Source organism: Phyllobates terribilis, unplaced genomic scaffold, assembly GCF_046119375.1.
Source record: "Phyllobates terribilis strain yellow unplaced genomic scaffold, ASM4611937v1 Scaffold_183__1_contigs__length_3771566, whole genome shotgun sequence".
NCBI classification, from domain to species: Eukaryota; Metazoa; Chordata; class Amphibia; order Anura; family Dendrobatidae; genus Phyllobates; species Phyllobates terribilis.
This window is the reverse complement of record NW_027362943.1, coordinates 1,508,363-1,532,235: the sequence shown is the minus strand read 5'-3', so window position 1 is coordinate 1,532,235 and position 23,873 is coordinate 1,508,363. Positions and strand designations below refer to the sequence as shown.

Here is a 23,873-nt window from a genome sequence, read left to right as displayed (position 1 = left end):
CAGCATAGGTCCCCAATAGGCAGGTAAATGTCCCCTATAGGCAGCATAGGTCCCCAATAGGCAGGTAAAAGCCCCCAATAGGCAGGTAAATGTCCCCAATAGGCAGCATAGGTCCCCAATAGGCAGGTAAATGTCCCCAATAGGCAGGTAAATGTTCCCATAGGCAGCATAGGTCCCCAATAGGCAGGTGAATGTCCCCAATAGGCAGCATAGGTCCCCAATAGGCAGGTAAATATCCCCAATAGGCAGCATAGGTCCCCAATAGGCAGGTAAATATCCCCAATAGGCAGCATAGGTCCTCAATAGGCAGCTAAATGTCCCCAATAGGCAGCATAGGTCCCCAATGGGCAGGTAAATGTCCCCAATAGGCAACATAGGTCCCCAATAGGCAGGTAAATATCCCAAATAGGCAGCATAGGTCCCCAACAGGCAGGTAAATTTCCCCAATAGGCAGGTAAATGTCCCCAATAGGCAGGTAAATGTCCCCAATAGACAGCATAGGTTCCTAATAGGCAGGTAAATGTCCCCAATAGGCAGGTTATATGTCCCCAATAGGCAGGTTATATGTCCCCAATAGGCAGGTAAATGTTCCCAATAGGCAGGTAAGTGTCTCCAATAGGCAGGTAAATGTCCCCAATAGGCAGGTAAATGTCCCCAATAGGCAGCATAGGGCCGCAATAGGCAGGTAAATGTCCCCAATAGGCAGGTAAATGTCCCTAATAGGCAGCATAGGTCCCCAATAGGCAGGTAAGTGTCACCAATAGGCAAGTAAGTGTCCCCATAGGCAGCATAGGTCCCCAATAGGCAGGTAAATATCCCCAATAGGCAGGATAGGTCCCCAATTGGCAGGTAAATGTCCCTAATAGGCAGCATAGGTCCCCAATAGGCAGGTAAGTGTCACCAATAGGCAGGTAAGTGTCCCCAATAGGCAGGTAAATGTCCCCAATAGGCAACATAGGTCCCTAATAGGCAGGTAAATGTTCCCAATAGGCAGGATAGGTCCCCAATAGGCAGGTAAATATCCCAAATTGGCAGCATAGGTCCCCAATAGGCAGGTAAATATATCCAACAGGCAGCATAGGTCCCCAATAGGCAGGTAAATATCCCCAATAGGCAGCATAGGTCCCCAATAGGCAGCATAGGTCCCTAATAGGCAGGTACATGTCCCCAATAGGCAGGTAAATGTCCCCAATAAGCATGTCAGACCGGATCCAGTGTTAAAAATAAAAAAAAATACCAGTACTCACCCATGTATCCCACTGCTCTGAATAGGCGCCTGCTCGATTCTGTCTACTTCTGGCACAGGCGCGTGACGTCATCACGTCGTCTGTGCTGTATACGGAGGGCAGCAAGTCTTCCGGAGTGGCAGCGCATCGCCTTTACTCGCGGCATCGTCGTTCCGCCCACGATTACAGGGCCCGCCGGCATTGAACTGTCGTCTGCTAAGCAGGACAGGCAGCGGCGGCAAAAACACCCGGCAGGCCGGATAAACCTCCTCGGCGGGCCGCATGTGGCCCGCGGGCCGTAGTTTGAGGACCCCTGTATTAAAGGATGATATGGAATTTGACCCAATTTCAATAGGGATTTCACGTATTTTATTTCAAGCTAGGAAACATATTGCATCCAAATGGATTAACCCCTCACCTCCAGAAATTAGTGAACTAAAAAATAGGATAAATCATATTATCAGATTAGAAAAAGGGGTATATAAAAAACAAGATTTAATGTTTATGGTCGGATACACCTGGAATGACATCAAGGGGGTTATTGTTGGAGAGACCATGACTTATGGGGGAGGGGGGTATTGGCGAGGTCTAATGTTTCATTGTAATGTGTATTGGAATTCCTTAAATGTGGTATGGGTAATATAGCACACCTATATGTGTATAGGATTATAATGTTTATTACAATATTATAGTTATATAAAAGATTTCAAGAATGTGGAATGTTAAGTGTAAGATATAGTAACTGCAAGTTATCAGATGGTAATGGGCAAGCTGAAAGCATATATAGGAGAGATGCATGTATGTCATCCCTATGGTATGTTATCTTATTATTATATGTACTGGTTTCTTGTTTTGTAAAAAAAAAAAGATTATGAAAAAAAATCTCAAAAATATATTGGATTAAAAAAAAAGATTAGGAAAAAGGCTTCTCCACTATGTCGGTTCTCTGGTGCTTAACCAAAGCTGATTTATGGTTAAAACATTTCCCACATTCTGAACATGAAAAAGGCTTCTCCCCTGTGTGAGTTCTCTGGTGCTTAACCAAAGCTGATTTATCATTAAAACATTTCCCACATTCTGAACATGAAAAAGGCTTCTCCCCTGTGTGAGTTCTCTGGTGCTTAACAAAAGCTGATTTATCATTAAAACATTTCCCACATTCTGAACATGAAAAAGGCTTCTCCCCTGTGTGAGTTCTCTGATGCGTAATCAAAGCTGATTTATCATTAAAACATTTCCCACATTCTGAACATGAAAAAGGCTTCTCCCCTGTGTGAGTTCTCTGATGCGTAACCAAAGTTGATTTATCATTAAAACATTTCCCACATGCTGAACATGAAAAAGGCTTCTCCCCTGTGTGAGTTCTCTGGTGCTTAACCAAAGCTGATTTATCACGAAAACATTTTCCACATTCTGAACATGAAAAAGGTTTCTCCCCTGAGTGAGTTCTCTGATGCGTAACCAAAGCTGATTTAGCATTAAAACATTTCCCACATTCTGAACATGAAAAAGGCTTCTCCCCTGTGTGAGTTCTGTGGTGCTTAACCAAAGCTGATTTGTCACGAAAACATTTCGCACATTCTGAACATGAAAAAGGCTTCTCCCCTGTGTGAATTCTCTGGTGGTTAACCAAAAATGATTTACGGTTAAAACATTTGCCACATTCTGAACATGAAAAAGGCTTCTCCCCTGTGTGAATTCTCTGGTGCTTAACCAAAGCAGATTTAGTGTTAAAACATTTCCCACATTCGGAACATGAAAAAGGCTTCTCCCCTGTGTGAATTATCTGGTGCGTAACCAAAGCAGATTTATCGTAAAAACATTTCCCACATTCTGAACATGAAAAATGCTTCTCCCCTGTGTGAGTTCTCTCATGTTTGATAAGACTTGAATGCTGTACAAAACATTTCCCGCATTCTGAACATGAAAAAGGCTTCTCTCCTGTGTGGGTTCTCTGGTGGATATTAAGATGTGCTTTGTGGTTGAAAAATTTTTCACATTCTGAACAGGTAAAAGGCTTCTCCCCTGTGTGAATTCTCTTGTGATTAACCAAAGCTGATTTATGGTTAAAACATTTCTCACATTCTGAACAGGAAAAGGGCTTCTCCCCTGTGTGGGTTCTCTGGTGGTTATAAAGATGCGCTTTCCGGTTAAAACATTTCCCACATTCTGAACATGAAAAAGGCTTCTCCCCTATGTGAAGTCTCTGGTGCTTGACAAAATCTGATTTGTGGTTAAAACATTTCCCACATTTTGAACAAAAAAATCTATTGTCCGCTGTGTGTATTTTTTGATGTTTAAGAATAGACTTTTCGAGGGTACAACTATTTCCATTTTCTGAACGTGAAAATGACTTCTTTCCTTTACGAGCAGTTTGTTTTGTAATGCTTATTTTTTTATTTTGATTTTCCTTAGTAGTCGGTAATGAATCAGAAGACAGGAGCTGTTTCATAGGATCAGATGACAGATCTTTGCTGTGAAGGGAAGATGGTATATCTGGAGTAATGGCATTCACTTCAATTGTATCCTGTGGGATTTCAAGATCATCCAATTTAAAAATTGAAGATGTCGGCTGTCCCTCTGATCTCCTGGTACAGTCATCTGCCAAGAAAAAAACAATTATTAATTTTGAATAAAATATCCTTGAAATTTATATTTTTGAACATTTCTACTTAAAACATCTGTAGAAATGGCAAGTTATTGACAGAATGACAATTCACAGTCTAATAGAAAACCTCATAGGATGAACCAGTGGAGCGTGGTGTTCAACTGTTTGCTCATTCTGCCTCCAAAATATGGAATAAGAAGCCATCAAACAATGTTATGTAGGCAAAAATGATACCAATAAAAACTTCTTCTCATCCATAAACCAATGCAGCAAAATCCGCTTTCCCAAAGTCAGATCTCCCCCTCACTTCTGAGCCTTGCAGTGCGCCCAAACCACATTTAGCCTCCATGTATTTGGCATTACTATAGTGAGAAGAACCGACATTAATTTACCGTGTGTGTCTCCTGGAGCACAGTCTGGGCACTATGTGTTGGGCAATAAAATGGCCAATGGGCAATTTTCACTCTCCACCATTCATTGTGTGCTAATTTCCGGAAAGTGCCTGTGGAGTCAAAATACTCACTACTCCTATAGATTAATTCACTGCGGGTTATAATTTGCAAAATGGAGTCACTTTATGGTGATTTCTACTACTCTGGTTTTCTGCCATTTTGTTATATTAAAGAAGTAGTCCAGTACTTTTTTTCAATTTCGCCAATGTATTTAACCTGTGCCCATAAATCTTTTTGTAATTACCTTCTGCTGTCCTTCTTGCCTGTGAGCGGCAATATCGCTGGCCGCCTACAAGCATTACATGACCCCCGGCTGCAGCCGGCTCTTTCTTCCACTGATATCACGTTAAGTGAGGCGTGGCATCAGTGACGTGGTCCCCACGGTGGATGCTGGGCTGTGGGCAGAGTTACCCCGCGCGTCACACCCAGAATCCACCGCGCGCTTTCACAATGAATGAGGAGAGGGAAAGTGCATGGTGGATGCCGGGTGTGAGGCATGGGGTAACCCCGCCCACAGCCTAGCATTCACCGCGGGGACCATGTCACTGATGTCACTCCTCACGTGATGTCTGTAGGCGGCCAGTGATAGCGTCACTTACAGGCAAGAAGGACAGCAGAAGGTAATTACAAAAAGACTTATGGGCACAGGGTAAATACATTGGGGGACATTGGGGCAATTATAAAAAGTACTGGACAACTTCTTTAAGGTTTCTGTAAATAGTGTGTCCCATCTCCTTTGGGATCTGCTGCCCCAACGTCTCCATCTGTCACCAGGCGCCACCTTTATCATTCTGCAGGTGGCACTGGTGATGGAGGAGATGTCAGAACCAGAAGCTCTGGACGGCACAGGCTGTGTCCAGCCACTAAGATTAGGTAGCCTGGGACCTGTAGTACCATCCAGTCTGGCAGTATGGGTGTGTGTGCTGTCCAGCTGGAGTAATCTGCTTATTCCAATTGGAAAGCACCGCACCCTACTAAAGCTGGAAGCATATTGCCGGAAGCTGCCAGTTACAGCCTTGTTCTCCTCTGGTTCAGTCCTCTGTGCTCAGCTCCCGGCTTGTGGATTTGTTTCTTGTTGTGACCTCGGCCCGTTTACTGACTACTCTTGTGTCTTCTGATCTTGTATTTTCTCTGTCCCCCTTGTTTTGACCCAGTTACCTGACTATTCTTCTTGGGATTAAAGGGTGATGAGCAAGGCAAACCCTGGTATCTGGAAAATGGAGTAGATAGTGCCAAGCCTGTTTGTGGTAGCCATCTTTTGAGCTGCCAGGTGACCATGAACAGTGTCCCCAACACATTGTGTCTGCAAACTATTCTAGCAAGATCTGCATTCAAATAGCTAAATGTCGCTCCTTCCCTTCTTAACCTGCCATGTGCCCAGATAGTAGGGTACAACCGTGTATAGGGTATTGTTGGATTCAAGAGAAGTTGGAAAATAATTTGTAAGGTCCATTTGTTTCCTATTATCCTTTGTGAAGAATTCCAAAGTTATCACCAGATAAAGTGACACACGTCAGATTAAGAAAATGGTGCCTGATAGGAACACAAAACTGGCTGCAGGAAGGGGTTAAATCAGAGTATTTTGGGCACTAACTACTGTAGTCAAAAACTGTGACTATAGACAATAACACATCTACTGAAATTATCAAACTCAACAGTCTCCATCAGTAAGTAGTGAGTAACTAGTGGTGAAACCTCTCTGAGGTCTAAACAATGATAAGGGCCAATATTTTCTGTGAGATGAGTTTCAAGAAGAAATATTAGACATTGAAAGAGAACTTTGTATAATAGTGCAGAGCTGAGGTGTCTTAAATTTAGACCTCGGGCATTGGGAAGACGTAATGGAGACCTTCTTTTAAAGACTAGAGAGTTACAGAGTCACATAACTGAGTCAGGCCGATCCCACCACAATAAAGCTATCATACAAAATGAACCTGTTAAAAAATACAGAATAAAAGATATGTTACATCCTCAACAACAATATATGTATCAGGGAAGAGAACTTCAAATCTAAACCAGAGTCACACTCATTTATGGTGGACCATTGGAGCTACTATGACTCCTGAGCACAAGAGTAGAGAAAGTATTAGCGCCCCCATTTCAGGAGAGATTGTGCAGTAATCTGAATTCCTTAGGATTGAAAAATAATGTAATTTATGACGTTGAGTGAATCCATGAAACCAGGGCCGGAGCCATGCCAACACATCTCCTGCAGGCGTGAATAAATGTATATTACAGCCATCAGCCACGCACAGCTTAGAGATATATCATGGCACAGGTGTAATGTTTTCTGTATAGTTTATCACAATCCTGTTTGAAGTTAGTTGGTTTTAAAATAAATTGAACAGTCAGGATAAAGGGAAACTCTGCTGTTATTGTACAGAAATTCACACTTGTCCCTCACTGCACAATTAATGTTGTCGGTCATAAAAGTGAAGTTTGGCCAGAAAGGCTGGACCTGGTCTTGTAGGGACCATATGAGGACATTCAGCAGCACAGAAGGGAGAGAAGGTAGATTCATCCAATAAGATATCAGGGATCTAGGAAGCCAACAGCATCATTACCCTCCGCTTTCTCTTCAACTGATTTTCTAACTTGTCAGCACATTCTAAGTACGCTGCCATTTGGTTTTGTATTTTACAAATCTGGACAGGTAAGGGTCAGCGTCTCCTAATCCCAGGGGGTAGGTGGATCCTCCAGGTTGTAAATTCTACAGAAAAGGGCTTTCACAATTACACAAAGTAATGTGAACATTTTTGGATGGAGGAAAATGTTGTGGTCTATAGGTAAAATTGTGATCACACAATTGTGACACAACCGGACTACACCACCGATAAAGCAGCCACAGCCGGTGACTGAGAAGAATCTTTGACTTCTCTGCATTTAGTGGTTACTACTCACCTGGGTAGTCATATGTAGGAATCTCCTCTTTACACCGCTCATCACCCCTTACATATGTCTCTGTAGTATTAATATGGGTCAGATCTTCACCCTGAAACAAATATTGTAAAAGTCACAGACAGATGAGAAGTCACATCTATGATCAGCTCTAATCCTGCCATCTCCACCGTTCTCATTACACAAGTATAAAACATATAATACTGGTGGATAAAACAAGACTGAACACAAGACCTTCACAGCCATCTACACATCATAGGGGAGATCTCATGACACCTTCTCTCCATCTACCTGATGATCCTGAGGAACATTGGGATCTTCTTGTTTACAGTCCTGTGGAAGAAGAGGACGGGGACATCTCTCTGGTGTTGTCCTCTTACTGGATAGATCTGGAGGAAACACATACAGGGACTGGATTCATTCTTTACATACAGATAATTATAGGCCGTGTGTATTTAGTCCTGTCTATTACCTGGAGATGTGAGGGGCTGGGGAACCTCCATCATGACGTCCTTGTACAGATCTTTGTGTCCTTCTAAATACTCCCACTCCTCCATGCAGAAATAGACAGCGGCATCCTGACACCTTATAGGAACCTGACACATACAATGATACCGTCATCCCCCGATCCCTTCATAGCGTTACTGTATAATGTCCCAGCATTCCCAGCAGTGTCACCTCTCCAGTCAGCAGCTCAATCATCTTGTAGGCGAGTTCTAGGATCTTCTGGTCATTGATGTCCTCATGTATCAGGGGGTGAGGTGGAGGCCCCGTGATTGGGCTCAGGGGTCTTCCCCATCCCTCAGACACAGGTGCCTGACAGCGCCCACTAGAGGTCTTCTTCACTACTGTGTAATCCTGGTTATGGAGAGACACATTAATAAATCTCCCTCCAGACATTTCCAGAGTCCTCACCTCTCCAGTTCTGTCCATCTGTTATTCCCATATATAAGAATGATGTAATGTGACGTCATCAGAATCTCTCACCTCTCCAGTAAGCCGGAAGAGGATCTCTAGGGTGAGGTGTAATATCCTCTCCACCATCTTCTTTCTGTCTCTATCCATTCTTCTCTAGGAAAATTATATAGATAAATTATTAGTATCTCATATTGTGGGAATCTGAGTGGATTGAAGATGAGTTGGTGTAAAATATTTACAATTCTGTGTAATAATAAAATTAATAGTAAGTGAATAATGGGCGCTCACTGCTTGTGGTGCTCAGGAGTAAAATAGTGAAACAGTCAAAAAATATATATATATTCCAGCAAACAAATTATCATGAAAATGATTTTTTTATTATGCAATGAAGCAAAGAAAGTTTTCTTAATTTTGATAGACCCCTAATGAAATCAGATATTTCCAACGTTTCGGCCTATCATAGGCCTTTCTCAAGGTGTCTGGTGTCTAGTGGGTCCCAGTCTGCGGCAGAGCGGCATCTGTGTGTATCGCCCAAAAAAATTAATAGCATTGTGATGCCGGTATAAAGCAATAATGTGGTAGAGCTCTTCATACATCTTCAGGTCACACAGAGATACCTATGTGCTATCAGTTGGGATTATGGAAGTTATAAAATAATTCAGGTAATTTAACAATATAAAGAACGTAACAGTCTTTATACAGCCAATAAAATATGTTATCTATCATCTATTATCTATCTATTATCTATCTATTATCTACCGTCGATCTATTATCTATATATCATCTATCTATCTATTATCTATATCTCTATCATCTATTTAACTATCTATTATCTATCCATTTACCTATTATCTATCTATTATCTATCATCCATCTATTATCTATCTATCTATTATCTATCTAATATCTATCATATTATTTATGTATCTATTATCTATCTATCTATATCATCTATCTATTCTCTATCTATCAATTATCTATCATCTATCTATTTATCATCTATCATCTATCTATCCATATATCTATCTATAATCTATCATCTATCTATCATCTCTCTATTATCTATCATCTATGTATTTATCATATATCTATTATCTATCTATTATCTATCATCTATATATTATATATCTATTTTCTATCTATTATCTATCTATCCATATATATAATATATGTATTATCTATCTATCTATCTATCATATATCTACACATATATATCTACATATATATATATATATATATATATATATATATATATATATATATATATATATATATATGCAAAAGACACCAAGGATATAGCCACATATATATAAGGGTTTTTCAGCAAGGACCAGTTGGTCAGTGTAAAATACCCATAGTATCACAAGTTGTGTGCTATATGGACATGCAATATGAATGGCAGACCATTGGGTTAAAACACACAGCAACCGAGAGAATCACCGAACGTGGGGTCCAATAATGAGCATGACATTTTGGAATCCATAAATAAAAAACCTTTATTACAAAAATGGTTACAATGGCACAACAAGCACAAGAATGCCCACATTCAGAATGGTAAATCAAGAACCAGTATATCAAATACCAAATATGCATAAAAACAATATCTATACAATGAATGAGAAAAATAGAGGCGAGGACCGCCAACCCATATGTAATATAATGACCTATCATTACCCCCTGACGAAGGACTTTGCGTCCGAAACGCGCGTCGGGGAGCGCTCCACATTCAGTTCCTGGACTGCCTATCAGGTATATTATGCCGCTTTACTTCCTTTTTCTCCCATTATGAGACCTTTACAACTACTCCCCTTTACATTTGTGGTGGCCCCTCTTTAGGTGCTTTTACATTCAGCAACATAGCAACATTATTTTCTGTGTCCGTCTGGTGTGCATGTCCTCTAACACCAGCACATGCTTTACATTATATGTTATTGTTATATTATATATTTCTTGTATAACTGGTGGGCACATTGCACTAGATAGTGTGCATCTTAATTGGCGCCTCCTTTCATCTACACATAATATTTGTTCATATCTTTCGCTATGATGTTGTAATGATAGGTCATTATATTACATATGGGTTGGCGGTCCTCGCCTCTATTTTTCTCATTCGTTGTATAGATATTGTTTTTATGCATATTTGGTATTTGATGTACTAGTTCTTGATTTACCATTCTGAATGTGGGCATTCTTGTGCTTGTTGTGCCATTGTAACCATTTTGTAATAAAGGTTTTTTATTTATGGATTCCAAAATGTCATGCTCATTATTGGACCCCATATATATATATATATATATATATATATATATATATAGTGCCTACAAGTAGTATTCAACCCCCTGCAGATTTAGCTGGTTGACACATGCGGAATTAACTTGGCATTGTGACATTTGTACTGTAGATCAGCCTGGAAGTGGAAAATGCACTGCAGCAAATTTTTTTTTTTTTTTTTTTTTTTTAAACGTTAAAAGTTAATTCAGAGTGTCATTTATTATTCAACCCCTCAAACCACAAGAATTCTGTTTGGTCCCCCTAAAGTAGTAAGAAGTAGTTCAGGCACCAAGAATAATGAGCTTCACATGTGTGGATTAAAGATCTCTTTTGCCAGCCTTTTCTGACTATTTAAGACCCTCCCCAAACTTGTGAACAGCACTCAGACATGGTCAACCTGGGAATGACAAAGGAGCATTCCAAGGCCATCAGAGACAAGATCGTGGAGGGTCACAAGGCTGGCAAGGGGTACAAAACCCTTTCCAAGGAGTTGGGCTTACCTGTCTCCACTGTTGGGAGCATCATCCGTAAGTGGAAGGCTTATGGAACTACTGTTAGCCTTCCATGGCCTGGACAGCCTTTGAAAGTCTCCTCCCGTGCCGAGGCCAGGCTTGTCCGAAGAGTCAAGGCTAACCAAAGGACAACAAGGAAGGAGCTCCGGGAAGATCTCATGGCAGTGGGGACATTGGTTTCAGTCAATACCATAAGTAACGTACTCCACCGCAATGGTCTCCGTTCCAGACGAGCCCGTAAGGTACCTTTACTTTCAAAGCGTCATGTCAAGGCTCGTCTACAGTTTGCTCATGATCACTTGGAGGACTCTGAGACAGACTGGTTCAAGGTTCTATGGTCTGATAAGACCAAGATCGAGATCTTTGGTGCCATCCACACACGTGACGTTTGGAGACTGGGTGGCACTGCATACGACCCCAAGAATACCATCCCTACAGTCAAGCATGGTGGTGGCAGCATCATGCTGTGGGGCTGTTTCTCAGCCAAGGGGCCTGGCCATCTGGTCCGCATCCATGGGAAGATGGATAGCACGGCCTACCTGGAGATTTTGGCCAAGAACCTCCACTCCTCCATCAAGGATCTTAAGATGGGTCGTAATTTCATCTTCCAACAAGACAATGACCCAAAGCACACAGCCAAGAAAACCAAGGCCTGGTTCAAGAGGGAAAAAGTCAAGGTGTTGGAGTGGCCTAGTCAGTCTCCTGACCTTAACCCAATTGAAATCTTGTGGAAGGAGCTCAAGAATAAAGTCCACATGAGACACCCAAAGAACCTAGATAACTTGGAGAAGATCTGCATGGAGGAGTGGGCCAAGATAACTCCACAGACCTGTGCCGGCCTGATCAGGTCTTATAAAAGACGATTATTAGCTGTAATTGCAAACAAGGGTTATTCCACAAAATATTAAACATAGGGGTTGTATAATAATTGACCCACACTTTTATGTTTAAAATTTATTAAAATTCAACTGAGCAACATAACTTTTTGGTTTGTAAGATTTATGCTTCTGTTCATAAATCCTACTCTCGTTTGCAGTTTGAAGGCTCTAACTTATTTGCATCTTATCAAACCAGCTAAATCTGCAGGGGGTTGAATACTACTTGTAGGCACTGTATATGTATTATCTATCTATCTATAATCTATCATCTATCTATTATATATCATCTATCTATTTATCATCTATCTATTACCTATCATATATCTATTATCTAAATCTATCTATTTATCATCTGTCTATCATCCATGTATTTATCATATATGTATTATCTATCTATTATCTATCTTTCTATCTATCCCATATTATCTATATCTCTATTTATCTATTATCTCTCAATCAATTATCTATCTATCAATTACCTGCAGGTTAATATTATAATGCAGACCTGGGCAAAGTGTGGGCCCCGGGCCTCACTCGGCCCTCTGGCTGTTCCCTTCTGGTCCAAGACAGCATAGGGGCTGATAACAGTAGTCCACGGGCCGCACCGTGCCCTATTCCACCCAACCGCCGACTCCATCCGCGGTGAATCTCCATCCGCGGTGAATGCACTGGTGGAGGAGGGGCCGCCAGCCCCTTCTTCCACCGATCAGCATGAGAAACAGCTGATGTGATGATGTCATTTCATCGCGTCAGCTGTGCATTGTGGAGAGTTAATGCATCGGAGACAAGAGCAGAGCGCTGGACATGGGGAGGATATGGGGGTCTCATGCTGGACAAGGTGAGGCTATGGGGTCTCGTGCTGGACATGGGAAGGCTTTGGGGGTCTCATGCTGAACATGGGAAGGCTATGGGGGTCTCGTGCTTGACATGAGAAGGCTATGGGGGTCTCATACTGGACATGGAGAGGCTATGGGGGTCTCATGCTGGACATGGGGAAGTTATGAGGGGTTCATACAGTATATAGGGAGGCTATGGGGGTTTCATTCTGGACATGGGGAGGATATGGGGATCTCATGTTGGACATGGGGAGGCTATGGGGATCTCGTGCTGGACATGGGAAGGCTATGGGGGGTCTCATGCTGGACTTGGGGATGCTATGGGGGTCTCATACTGGACATGGAGAGGCTATGGGGGTCTCATGCTGGACATGGGGAAGTTATGAGGGGTTCATACTGTATATAGGGAGGCTATGGGGGTTTCATTCTGGACATGGGGAGGCTATGGGGGACTCATGCTGGAAATGCAGAGGCTATGGGGGTCTCGTGCTAGACATGGGGAGGCTATGGGGGTCTCATGCTGGAAATACAGAGGCTATGGGGATCTCATGCTGGATATGGGGAGGCTATGGGGGTCTCATGCTGAACATGGGAATGCTATGGGGATCTCATGCAGGACATGGGGAGGCTATGGGGGTCTCATGCTGGACATGGGGAAGCTATGGGGGTTCATACTGTATATAGGGAGGCTGTGGGGGTCTCATTCTGGACATGGGCAGGCTATAGGGAACTCATGCTCAACATGGGGAGGCTATGGGGGTCTCATGCTGTTTATGTACAAAAAGGAGGACCACTGAGTTGGGTTACAAATCCCTCCATATACCTATAGGTTATCTCCAAAACAACACCAAATGGGATTTAATCGTAAAAATATTAACTTTATTGAAAAATATTGATTATACAAAAAATTAATTACTCTCAAATATGAATAAGTAAATGATGGGGGAGGAGTTACAGGGAGGGGGAGGGCAGCTAGAGAAGAAAAACAGGGTAGCATGGAAGAACCCTGCAAAGAGACTTATATCCCCTATGTAACAATCAATAAATAATGATTGTTAACCTTTTCAGCCAGCCACAAAATATAAGAAAATTAATTAAAGAAAGTCCGCGATGACATATGTATATGTCTCATGGCTATTAATATAAAAATCCAAAAATACACCCAAACAGACGTCCCTTCATCAGGAGTCACAGAGAAAGTATTCCATCAATGGGCACTGGAGTGATATATCATATGATAGCTCTCCCTATAGACAGTGTACAATCCAATGATAAAGATTTAAAGATATAGTGATGGACTATAGTCTAAAAATGGGTAGCAGATACATATCCCCAGAACTTCTTCCACGCCGCCACTAACCTTCCCAGCATGGCCCAAGGTAATGGAGTTATAATACTACTTACTTTGCGCGATGTGCATGTGTCTCTTGCACATGTAACCCTTGGTCTAATTGACTTATTCACAGAATGTAGAGAGGAGAGGACTGTATCCACACAGATACAGAGGACTGTATCCACACAGATACAGAGGACTGTATCCACACAGATACAGAGGACTGTATCCACACAGATACAGAGGACATTATTCACACAGATACAGAGGACTTTATCCACAAAGATACAGAGGACTGTATCCACACAGATACAGAGGACTTTATCCACAAAGATACAGAGGACTTTATCCACACAGATACAGAGGACTGTATCCACACAGATACAAAGGACTGTATCCACACAGATACAGAGGACTGTATCCACACAGATACAGAGGACTGTATCCACACAGATACAGAGGACTGTATCCACAAAGATACAGAGGACTTTATCCACACAGATACAGAGGACTGTATCCACACAGATACAGAGGACTGTATCCACACAGTTACAGAGGACTGTATCCACACAGATACAGAGGATGGTATCCACAAAGATACAGAGGACTTTATTCACACAGATACAGAGGACTTTATCCACACAGACACAGAGGGCTGTATCCACACAGATACAGAGGACTTTATCCACACAGATACAGAGGACTTTATCCACACAATACAGAGGACTTTATCCACACAGATACAGAGGACTGTATCCACACAGATACAGAGGACTTTATCCACACAGATACAGAGGACTGTATCCACACAGATACAGAGGACTTTATTCACACAGATACAGAGGACTGTATCCACACAGATACAGAGGACTTTATCCACAAAGATACAGAGGACTTTATCCACAGAGATACAGAGGACTGTATTCACACAGATACAAAGGACTTTATTCACACAGATACAGAGGACTTTATCCACACAGATACAGAGGACTGTATCCACACAGATACAAAGGACTGTATCCACACAGATACAGAGGACTTTATTCACACAGATACAGAGGACTTTATCCACACAGATACAGAGGACTGTATCCACACAGATACAGAGGACTGTATCCACACAGATACAGAGGACTGTATCCACACAGATACAGAGGACTTTATCCACACAGATACAGAGGACTGTATCCACACAGATACAGAGGACTGTATCCACACAGATACAGAGGGCTGTATCCACAAAGATACAGAGGACTTTATCCACAGAGATACAGAGGACTGTATTCACACAGATACAAAGGACTTTATTCACACAGATACAGAGGACTTTATCCACACAGATACAGAGGACTGTATCCACACAGATACAAAGGACTGTATCCACACAGATACAGAGGACTTTATTCACACAGATACAGAGGACTTTATCCACACAGATACAGAGGACTGTATCCACACAGATACAGAGGACTGTATCCACACAGATACAGAGGACTGTATCCACACAGACACAGAGGACTGTATCCACACAGATACAGAGGACTGTATCCACACAGACACAGAGGACTGTATCCACACAGATACAGAGGACTGTATCCACACAGATACAGAGGGCTATATCCACACAGATACAGAGGACTTTATTCACACAGATATAGAGGACTGTATCCACACAGATACAGAGGACTGTATCCACACAGATACAGAGGACTGTATCCACACAGATACAGAGGATGGTATCCACAAAGATACAGAGGACTTTATTCACACAGATACAGAGGACTTTATCCACACAGACACAGAGGGCTGTATCCACACAGATACAGAGGACTTTATCCACACAGATACAGAGGACTTTATCCACACAATACAGAGGACTTTATCCACACAGATACAGAGGACTGTATCCACACAGATACAGAGGACTTTATCCACACAGATACAGAGGACTGTATCCACACAGATACAGAGGACTTTATTCACACAGATACAGAGGACTGTATCCACACAGATACAGAGGACTTTATCCACAAAGATACAGAGGACTGTATCCACACAGATACAGAGGACTTTATCCACAGAGATACAGAGGACTTTATCCACACAGATACAGAGGACTGTATCCACACAGATACAGAGGACTGTATCCACACAGATACAGAGGACTGTATTCACACAGATACAAAGGACTTTATTCACACAGATACAGAGGACTTTATCCACACAGATACAGAGGACTGTATCCACACAGATACAAAGGACTGTATCCACACAGATACAGAGGACTTTATTCACACAGATACAGAGGACTTTATCCACACAGATACAGAGGACTGTATCCACACAGATACAGAGGACTTTATCCACACAGATACAGAGGACTGTATCCACACAGATACAAAGGACTGTATCCACACAGATACAGAGGACTTTATTCACACAGATACAGAGGACTTTATCCACACAGATACAGAGGACTGTATCCACACAGATACAGAGGACTTTATCCACACAGATACAGAGGACTTTATCCACACAGATACAGAGGACTGTATCCACACAGATACAGAGGACTGTATCCACACAGATACAGAGGACTGTATCCACAAAGATACAGAGGACTTTATCCACACAGATACAGAGGACTGTATCCACACAGATACAGAGGACTGTATCCACACAGATACAGAGGGCTGTATCCACAAAGATACAGAGGACTTTATCCACAGAGATACAGAGGACTGTATCCACACAGATACAGAGGACTGTATTCACACAGATACAAAGGACTTTATTCACACAGATACAGAGGACTTTATCCACACAGATACAGAGGACTGTATCCACACAGATACAGAGGACTTTATCCACACAGATACAGAGGACTTTATCCACACAGATATAGAGGACTTTATCCACACAGATACAGAGGACTTTATCCACACAGATACAGAGGACTGTATCCACACAGATACAGAGGACTGTATCCACACAGATACAGAGGGCTGTATCCACAAAGATACAGAGGACTTTATCCACAGAGATACAGAGGACTGTATTCACACAGATACAGAGGACTGTATTCACACAGATACAAAGGACTTTATTCACACAGATACAGAGGACTTTATCCACACAGATACAGAGGACTGTATCCACACAGATACAGAGGACTTTATCCACACAGATACAGAGGACTTTATCCACACAGATACAGAGGACTTTATCCACACAGATACAGAGGACTTTATCCACACAGATACAGAGGACTTTATCCACACAGATACAGAGGACTGTATCCACACAGATACAGAGGACTGTATCCACACAGATACAGAGGACTGTATCCACAAAGATACAGAGGACTTTATCCACACAGATACAGAGGACTGTATCCACACAGATACAGAGGACTGTATCCACACAGATACAGAGGGCTGTATCCACAAAGATACAGAGGACTTTATCCACAGAGATACAGAGGACTGTATTCACACAGATACAGAGGACTGTATTCACACAGATACAAAGGACTTTATTCACACAGATACAGAGGACTTTATCCACACAGATACAGAGGACTATATCCACACAGATACAGAGGACTTTATCCACACAGATACAGAGGACTTTATCCACACAGATACAGAGGACTTTATCCACACAGATACAGAGGACTTTATCCACACAGATACAGAGGACTTTATCCACACAGATACAGAGGACTGTATCCACACAGATACAGAGGACTGTATCCACACAGATACAGAGGACTGTATCCACAAAGATACAGAGGACTTTATCCACACAGATACAGAGGACTGTATCCACACAGATACAGAGGACTGTATCCACACAGATACAGAGGGCTGTATCCACAAAGATACAGAGGACTTTATCCACAGAGATACAGAGGACTGTATCCACACAGATACAGAGGACTGTATTCACACAGATACAAAGGACTTTATTCACACAGATACAGAGGACTTTATCCACACAGATACAGAGGACTGTATCCACACAGATACAGAGGACTTTATCCACACAGATACAGAGGACTTTATCCACACAGATATAGAGGACTTTATCCACACAGATACAGAGGACTTTATCCACACAGATACAGAGGACTGTATCCACACAGATACAGAGGACTGTATCCACACAGATACAGAGGGCTGTATCCACAAAGATACAGAGGACTTTATCCACAGAGATACAGAGGACTGTATTCACACAGATACAGAGGACTGTATTCACACAGATACAAAGGACTTTATTCACACAGATACAGAGGACTTTATCCACACAGATACAGAGGACTGTATCCACACAGATACAGAGGACTTTATCCACACAGATACAGAGGACTTTATCCACACAGATACAGAGGACTTTATCCACACAGATACAGAGGACTTTATCCACACAGATACAGAGGACTTTATCCACACAGATACAGAGGACTGTATCCACACAGATACAGAGGACTGTATCCACACAGATACAGAGGACTGTATCCACAAAGATACAGAGGACTTTATCCACACAGATACAGAGGACTGTATCCACACAGATACAGAGGACTGTATCCACACAGATACAGAGGGCTGTATCCACAAAGATACAGAGGACTTTATCCACAGAGATACAGAGGACTGTATCCACACAGATACAGAGGACTGTATTCACACAGATACAAAGGACTTTATTCACACAGATACAGAGGACTTTATCCACACAGATACAGAGGACTGTATCCACACAGATACAGAGGACTTTATCCACACAGATACAGAGGACTTTATCCACACAGATATAGAGGACTTTATCCACACAGATACAGAGGACTTTATCCACACAGATACAGAGGACTGTATCCACACAGATACAGAGGACTGTATCCACACAGATACAGAGGGCTGTATCCACAAAGATACAGAGGACTTTATCCACAGAGATACAGAGGACTGTATTCACACAGATACAGAGGACTGTATTCACACAGATACAAAGGACTTTATTCACACAGAAACAGAGGACTTTATCCACACAGATACAGAGGACTGTATCCACACAGATACAGAGGACTTTATCCACACAGATACAGAGGACTTTATCCACACAGATATAGAGGACTTAAAGGCAAGAGGAGATCGCATGTAGCGATGCCCAAATATTTGAACAGCCACAGTCACACAAAGGCGACGGTGGGAAAATGTCACAAGAGGTGGACGATGATGAGACACATTTGTCAGAAAGTCAGGAGGAGGACCAGGGTGCGGAAGTGGAAGACGAGGCTGTGGATAAATTAGTAAATGACTCAACCTGGTAGGAGTACATGCAGAGCGAGGCCAGCAGCACACAGGGAGGGGGGGGAGGCAGAGCACCCCAACAGGCAAGAAGAAGCAGTGTGGTGGCCGCAGACAGAAGCAGGCAACCGTTCCCCATAACACCAACACAAAGGAAGTTGCCAGTACAACTGTTAGGTCTTCCCGAGTCTGGTTGTTTTTTAAAGACTCTGCCGATAACCCCAAAAAGGCCATTTGCATCACCTGCCAGGCCAGCATCAGCAAATGCTGCACATAACACATCTGCATCTCTGGCTGCTGTGGGCCTAAAAGGGGGCGTGGCCCCCATGCTCCCCTGACCTCTACCCCATTGAGAACCTCTGGAGCTTCATCAAAAGGAGTGTTTATGATGGCGGGAGGCAGTTCACATCTAAACAACAGCTCTGGGAGGGTATTCTGTCCTCATGCAAAACAATTGAAGCAGAAACCATCCAAAACCTGACAAATTCAATGGACGAGAGAGTTCAGAAGCTCCTTTCGAACAAGGGGTCCTATGTGCAAATGTAACATCACCTAGAATAAAGTTTTGAGTTGAAAACTGTTTGATTTCAGTGTGTAATAACCTGCTAATGCTTATAATTTCAAAAATGACCATTTTTTTGTTCTTTATTAAAATGAAAAGGTTGAAAACTCTGCTGTGCATAATAATTTGGAACATGCATTTCGAGTGCAGTTTGAGTGTTTTATTTTTTTTTTTAAATATACTGTTATCATAGGCAGTTTGTACAAAAACCTTTCAATTGTTCTCGAATAGTTATTTGACTGGAAAATTATAATGACTGCAATTCATATAGGTAATTTGGGAAAATCTGAGAAAATATTATTTGCATACTAATTTGGAACACAGTGTAGAATAGACAATAGATGATAATTATTGGTAATTATCAAGACACACTCAATAAAGGAGTGGTTCTGCAGGTGGGGACCACAGACCACATCTCAGTACCAATGCTTTATGGCTGATGTTTTGGTCACTTTTGAATGTTGGTTGTGCTTTCACACTCGCGGTAGCACGAGATGGACTCTCCAACCCACAGAAGTTGCTCAGGTAGTGCAGCTCATCCAGGACGGCACATCAATGCAAGCTGTGGCAAGAAGGTTTGCTGTGTCTGTCAGCGTAGTGTCCAGAGGCTGGAGGCGCTATCAGGAGACAGGCCAGTACACCAGGAGACATGGAGGAGGCCGTAGGAGGGAAACAACCCAGCAGCAGGAACGCTACCTCCGCCTTTGTGCAAGGAGGAACAGGAGGAGCACTGACAGAGCCCTGCAAAATGACCTCCAGCAGGCCACAAATGTGCATGTGTCTGCACAAAGTTAGAAACCGACTCCATGAGGGTGGTATGAGGGCCCGACATCCACAGATAGGGGTTGTGCTCACAGCCCAACACCGTGCAGGACGCTTGGCATTTGCCACAGAACACCAGGATTGGCAAAGTCACCACTGGCATCCTGTGCTCTTCACAGATGAAAGCAGGTTCACACTGAGCACATGTGACAGACATGACAGAGTCTGGAGACGCCGTGGAGAGCGATGTGCTGCCTGCAACATCCTTCAGCATGACAGGCTTGGCAGTGGGTCAGTAATAGTGCGGGGTGGCATTTCTTTTGAGGGCCGCACAGCCCTCCATGTGCTCGCCAGAGTTAGCCTGACTGCCATTAGGTAGTCGAGATGAGATCCTCAGACCCCTTGTGAGACCATATGCTGGTGCGGTTGGCCCTGGGTTCCTCCTAATGCAGGACAATGCCAAACCTCATGTGGCTGGAATGTGTCAGCAGTTCCTGCAAGATGAAGCCATTGAAGCTATGGACTGGCCCGTCCGTTCCCCAGACCTGAATCCGATTGAGCACATCTGGAACATCATGTCTCGCTCCATCCACCGTCACGTTGCACCACAGACTGTCCAGGAGTTGGCAGATGCTTTAGTCCAGGTCTAGGAAATCCCACAGGAGACCATCCGCAACCTCATCAGGAGCATGCCCAGGTGTTGTAGGGAGGTCATACAGGCACGTGGAGGCCACACACAATACTGAGCCTCATTTTGACTTGTTTAAAGGACATTACATCAAAGTTGGATCAGCCTGTAGTGTGTTTTTCCACTTTAATTTTGGGAGTGACTCCAAATCCAGGCCTCCATTGGTTAATAAATTTGATTTACATTGATGATTTTTATGTGATTTTGTTGTCAGCACATTCAACTTTGTACAGAACAAAGTATTCAATGAGAATATTTCATTCATTCATTCAGATCTAGGATGTGTTATTTGAGTGTGTTTGGGCAGTGTATAAGATAATTCACATAAATAAATATAAGGAAAATTCCCCACTACCACAGAATGTGCGCATGGAAAGAGGAATGGTCCTCGGTAAAACACAGTAAGTATCAGTATTTTGATAGACACAGTGGCCTTTTCACCCTCTATATATATTCCATATAGGGATCTAATTATAAGTATTTCTACCTACCTATATGGGACATTTATCGAATATATATTGTATATCCCATTTTAGGCATTCAATCACTAGCACTTTATTCCACTCTTTTGGGGTGCCTTTTTATACTTATTTATTTATTCACTTGTACTTTATCATCTGCGGCTGGTACATATCATACATATATATTTTGTGTCTGTGCATTTTTCTGAGTTTTCATGCTATGGTGCTTCCTGCAAACTTATACTTTTGTGTATAAGTGATTTTTTTTCCGGATTGCCACCTGGAATTGTGTCCTTTTTTCTCCCACCCTGATATGTTACAACTTGACCCAATAAAATTAAGATTTTGATGGCTTACTTTGGATTCTTGATCTCTGTGTTTTTTTCGTCCTTTGTGCTTCCCTCAGGGAACTTATCTAGATGTGTGGTGAGCACCCTGAACCCACAGGTGCTTTACAGAAGTTTATTGAGCCATAAAAATAAAATGTTCACATTTTTCCAACAAAAATGTTTTTCAGCCTCCAATCTTGCATTTTCATAAGGGAAGCAGGAGAAATTGCACCATGCAGTTTGTTGTTCAATTTCTCCTGAGTAAGCAGATACCCCATATGTGGGAGAAAACCACTGTTTGGGAGCGCGGCAGGGTTCGGAAGAGAAGGAGCACCATTTCACTTTTTGAATGTAAAATTTGCTTGAATAATTAGCGGACGCCATGTTGCATTTGAGGAGCCCCTGATGTGCCTAAACAGTAGAAACCCCCCACAAGTGACCCCATTTTAGAAACTACACCATTCAAGGATTTTATCAAGGGGTATAGTGAAAATTTTGAACCCAGACGTACGACACAGAATTTTGATAACATTAGGTCATCATATTGAATAAGTTGTCATTAGTCTTGAGCGCAAGTGCTCGCTACTTGAGTTTGCATAGGGTACTCGGGCATGCACCAAGTATCGCGGGTCCTCAAGTGACATGCTCGAGTCCCCGCCCCGCATCTTTCACTGTTATTAGACACCCAAAAAAAAACATGCGGTTATCGCTCGTGCATGGCAAACAATCACCGCAAGTTTTTTTGGGCTGTATAACAGCTGCAAAATATATGGGGTGGAGACTCAAGCATGTCACTCGAGCACCTGCGATACTCGGTGCATGCCCAAGCATCCGATGCAAACTCAAGTAGCGAGCACTTGTACTCAACACTAGTCGCCATATCGTCATTTTTTTTCTTTACTTTTGAAAAAATACCAACCCCAACACAACCCTAACCCCAATCTTAATACAAACCCAACCCTAGCACAACCCTAACCTTAGCCCAACCGTAACCTTAGCACAACCCTAACCCTAGCCCAACCCTAACTCTAACACAACCCTAACCCTAGCCCAACCTTTACTCTAACCCTAACCCTAACACTAGCACAACCCTAACCATAGTTTCTTTTTTACGCTGTTCCTCATGTGGTATAAGTGATTAGACGACTTTATTCTTTGGGTTGGTGCGATTACAGCGATGCCAGACTCATATCGGGTTTTTATGATTGACAGATGTCACACACTAAAAAAACATTTTTTTTTCAAAGACTAATTTTTGCATTGCCATATTTTGAGAGCTATAATTTTTCCATATTTTGGCCGACAGAGTCATGTGACAGCTAGTTTTTTGGGGGACAAGTTGACATTTTTATTGGTACAATTTTAGGGCACGTGACATTTTTTTGATCGCTTTCTATTCTGTTTTTTGGGAGACAGAATAAACAAAAACTAACAATTCCGGAATTTTTTTTTTTATGCCATTCCGAGTGTGGTAAAATTAATAAGGTAGCTTCATTTTTAACGTCAGTACATTTACAGCGGTACCATATTTATATTGTTATTTTATGTTTTGGTGCTTTTACACAATAAAAACTATTTTATAGAAAAATTAAATTTTTTGTATTGCTTTATTCTGAGAGCTATAACTTTTTTATTTTTTGGCTGATGGAGCTGTATGGCGGCTTGTTTTTTTGCAGGAGAAGATGATGTTTTCAGCGGTACCATTTTTATTTAAGCTCGTCTTTTAAGATCGCGTTTTATCACAATTTTTGTTTGGCGGTATGATGATAAAGAATCATTTTTTGCTTAGTTTTTTTTAAAAAAAATTTTTTCCATGTTCAGTAA

General features: G+C 42.2%; 1 protein-coding gene across 1 annotated transcript in view; it reads right to left on the bottom strand.

Moving 5' to 3' along the window:
- Window positions 1–1,655: 1,655 nt before the first annotated feature.
- The window catches only part of LOC141212730 (uncharacterized), a 54,622-nt gene continuing 32,404 nt past the window's right edge, over window positions 1,656–23,873 (bottom strand). Inside the window, exons 3-4 of the mRNA XM_073665037.1 lie at window positions 7,188–7,278; window positions 1,656–3,827 (exon numbers count right to left, since the gene is read on the bottom strand). Of these exons, the coding sequence (XP_073521138.1) occupies window positions 2,140–3,827; window positions 7,188–7,278 (1,779 nt within the window). The 3' untranslated portion in view covers window positions 1,656–2,139. The remainder of the gene's footprint in view (window positions 3,828–7,187; window positions 7,279–23,873) is intronic.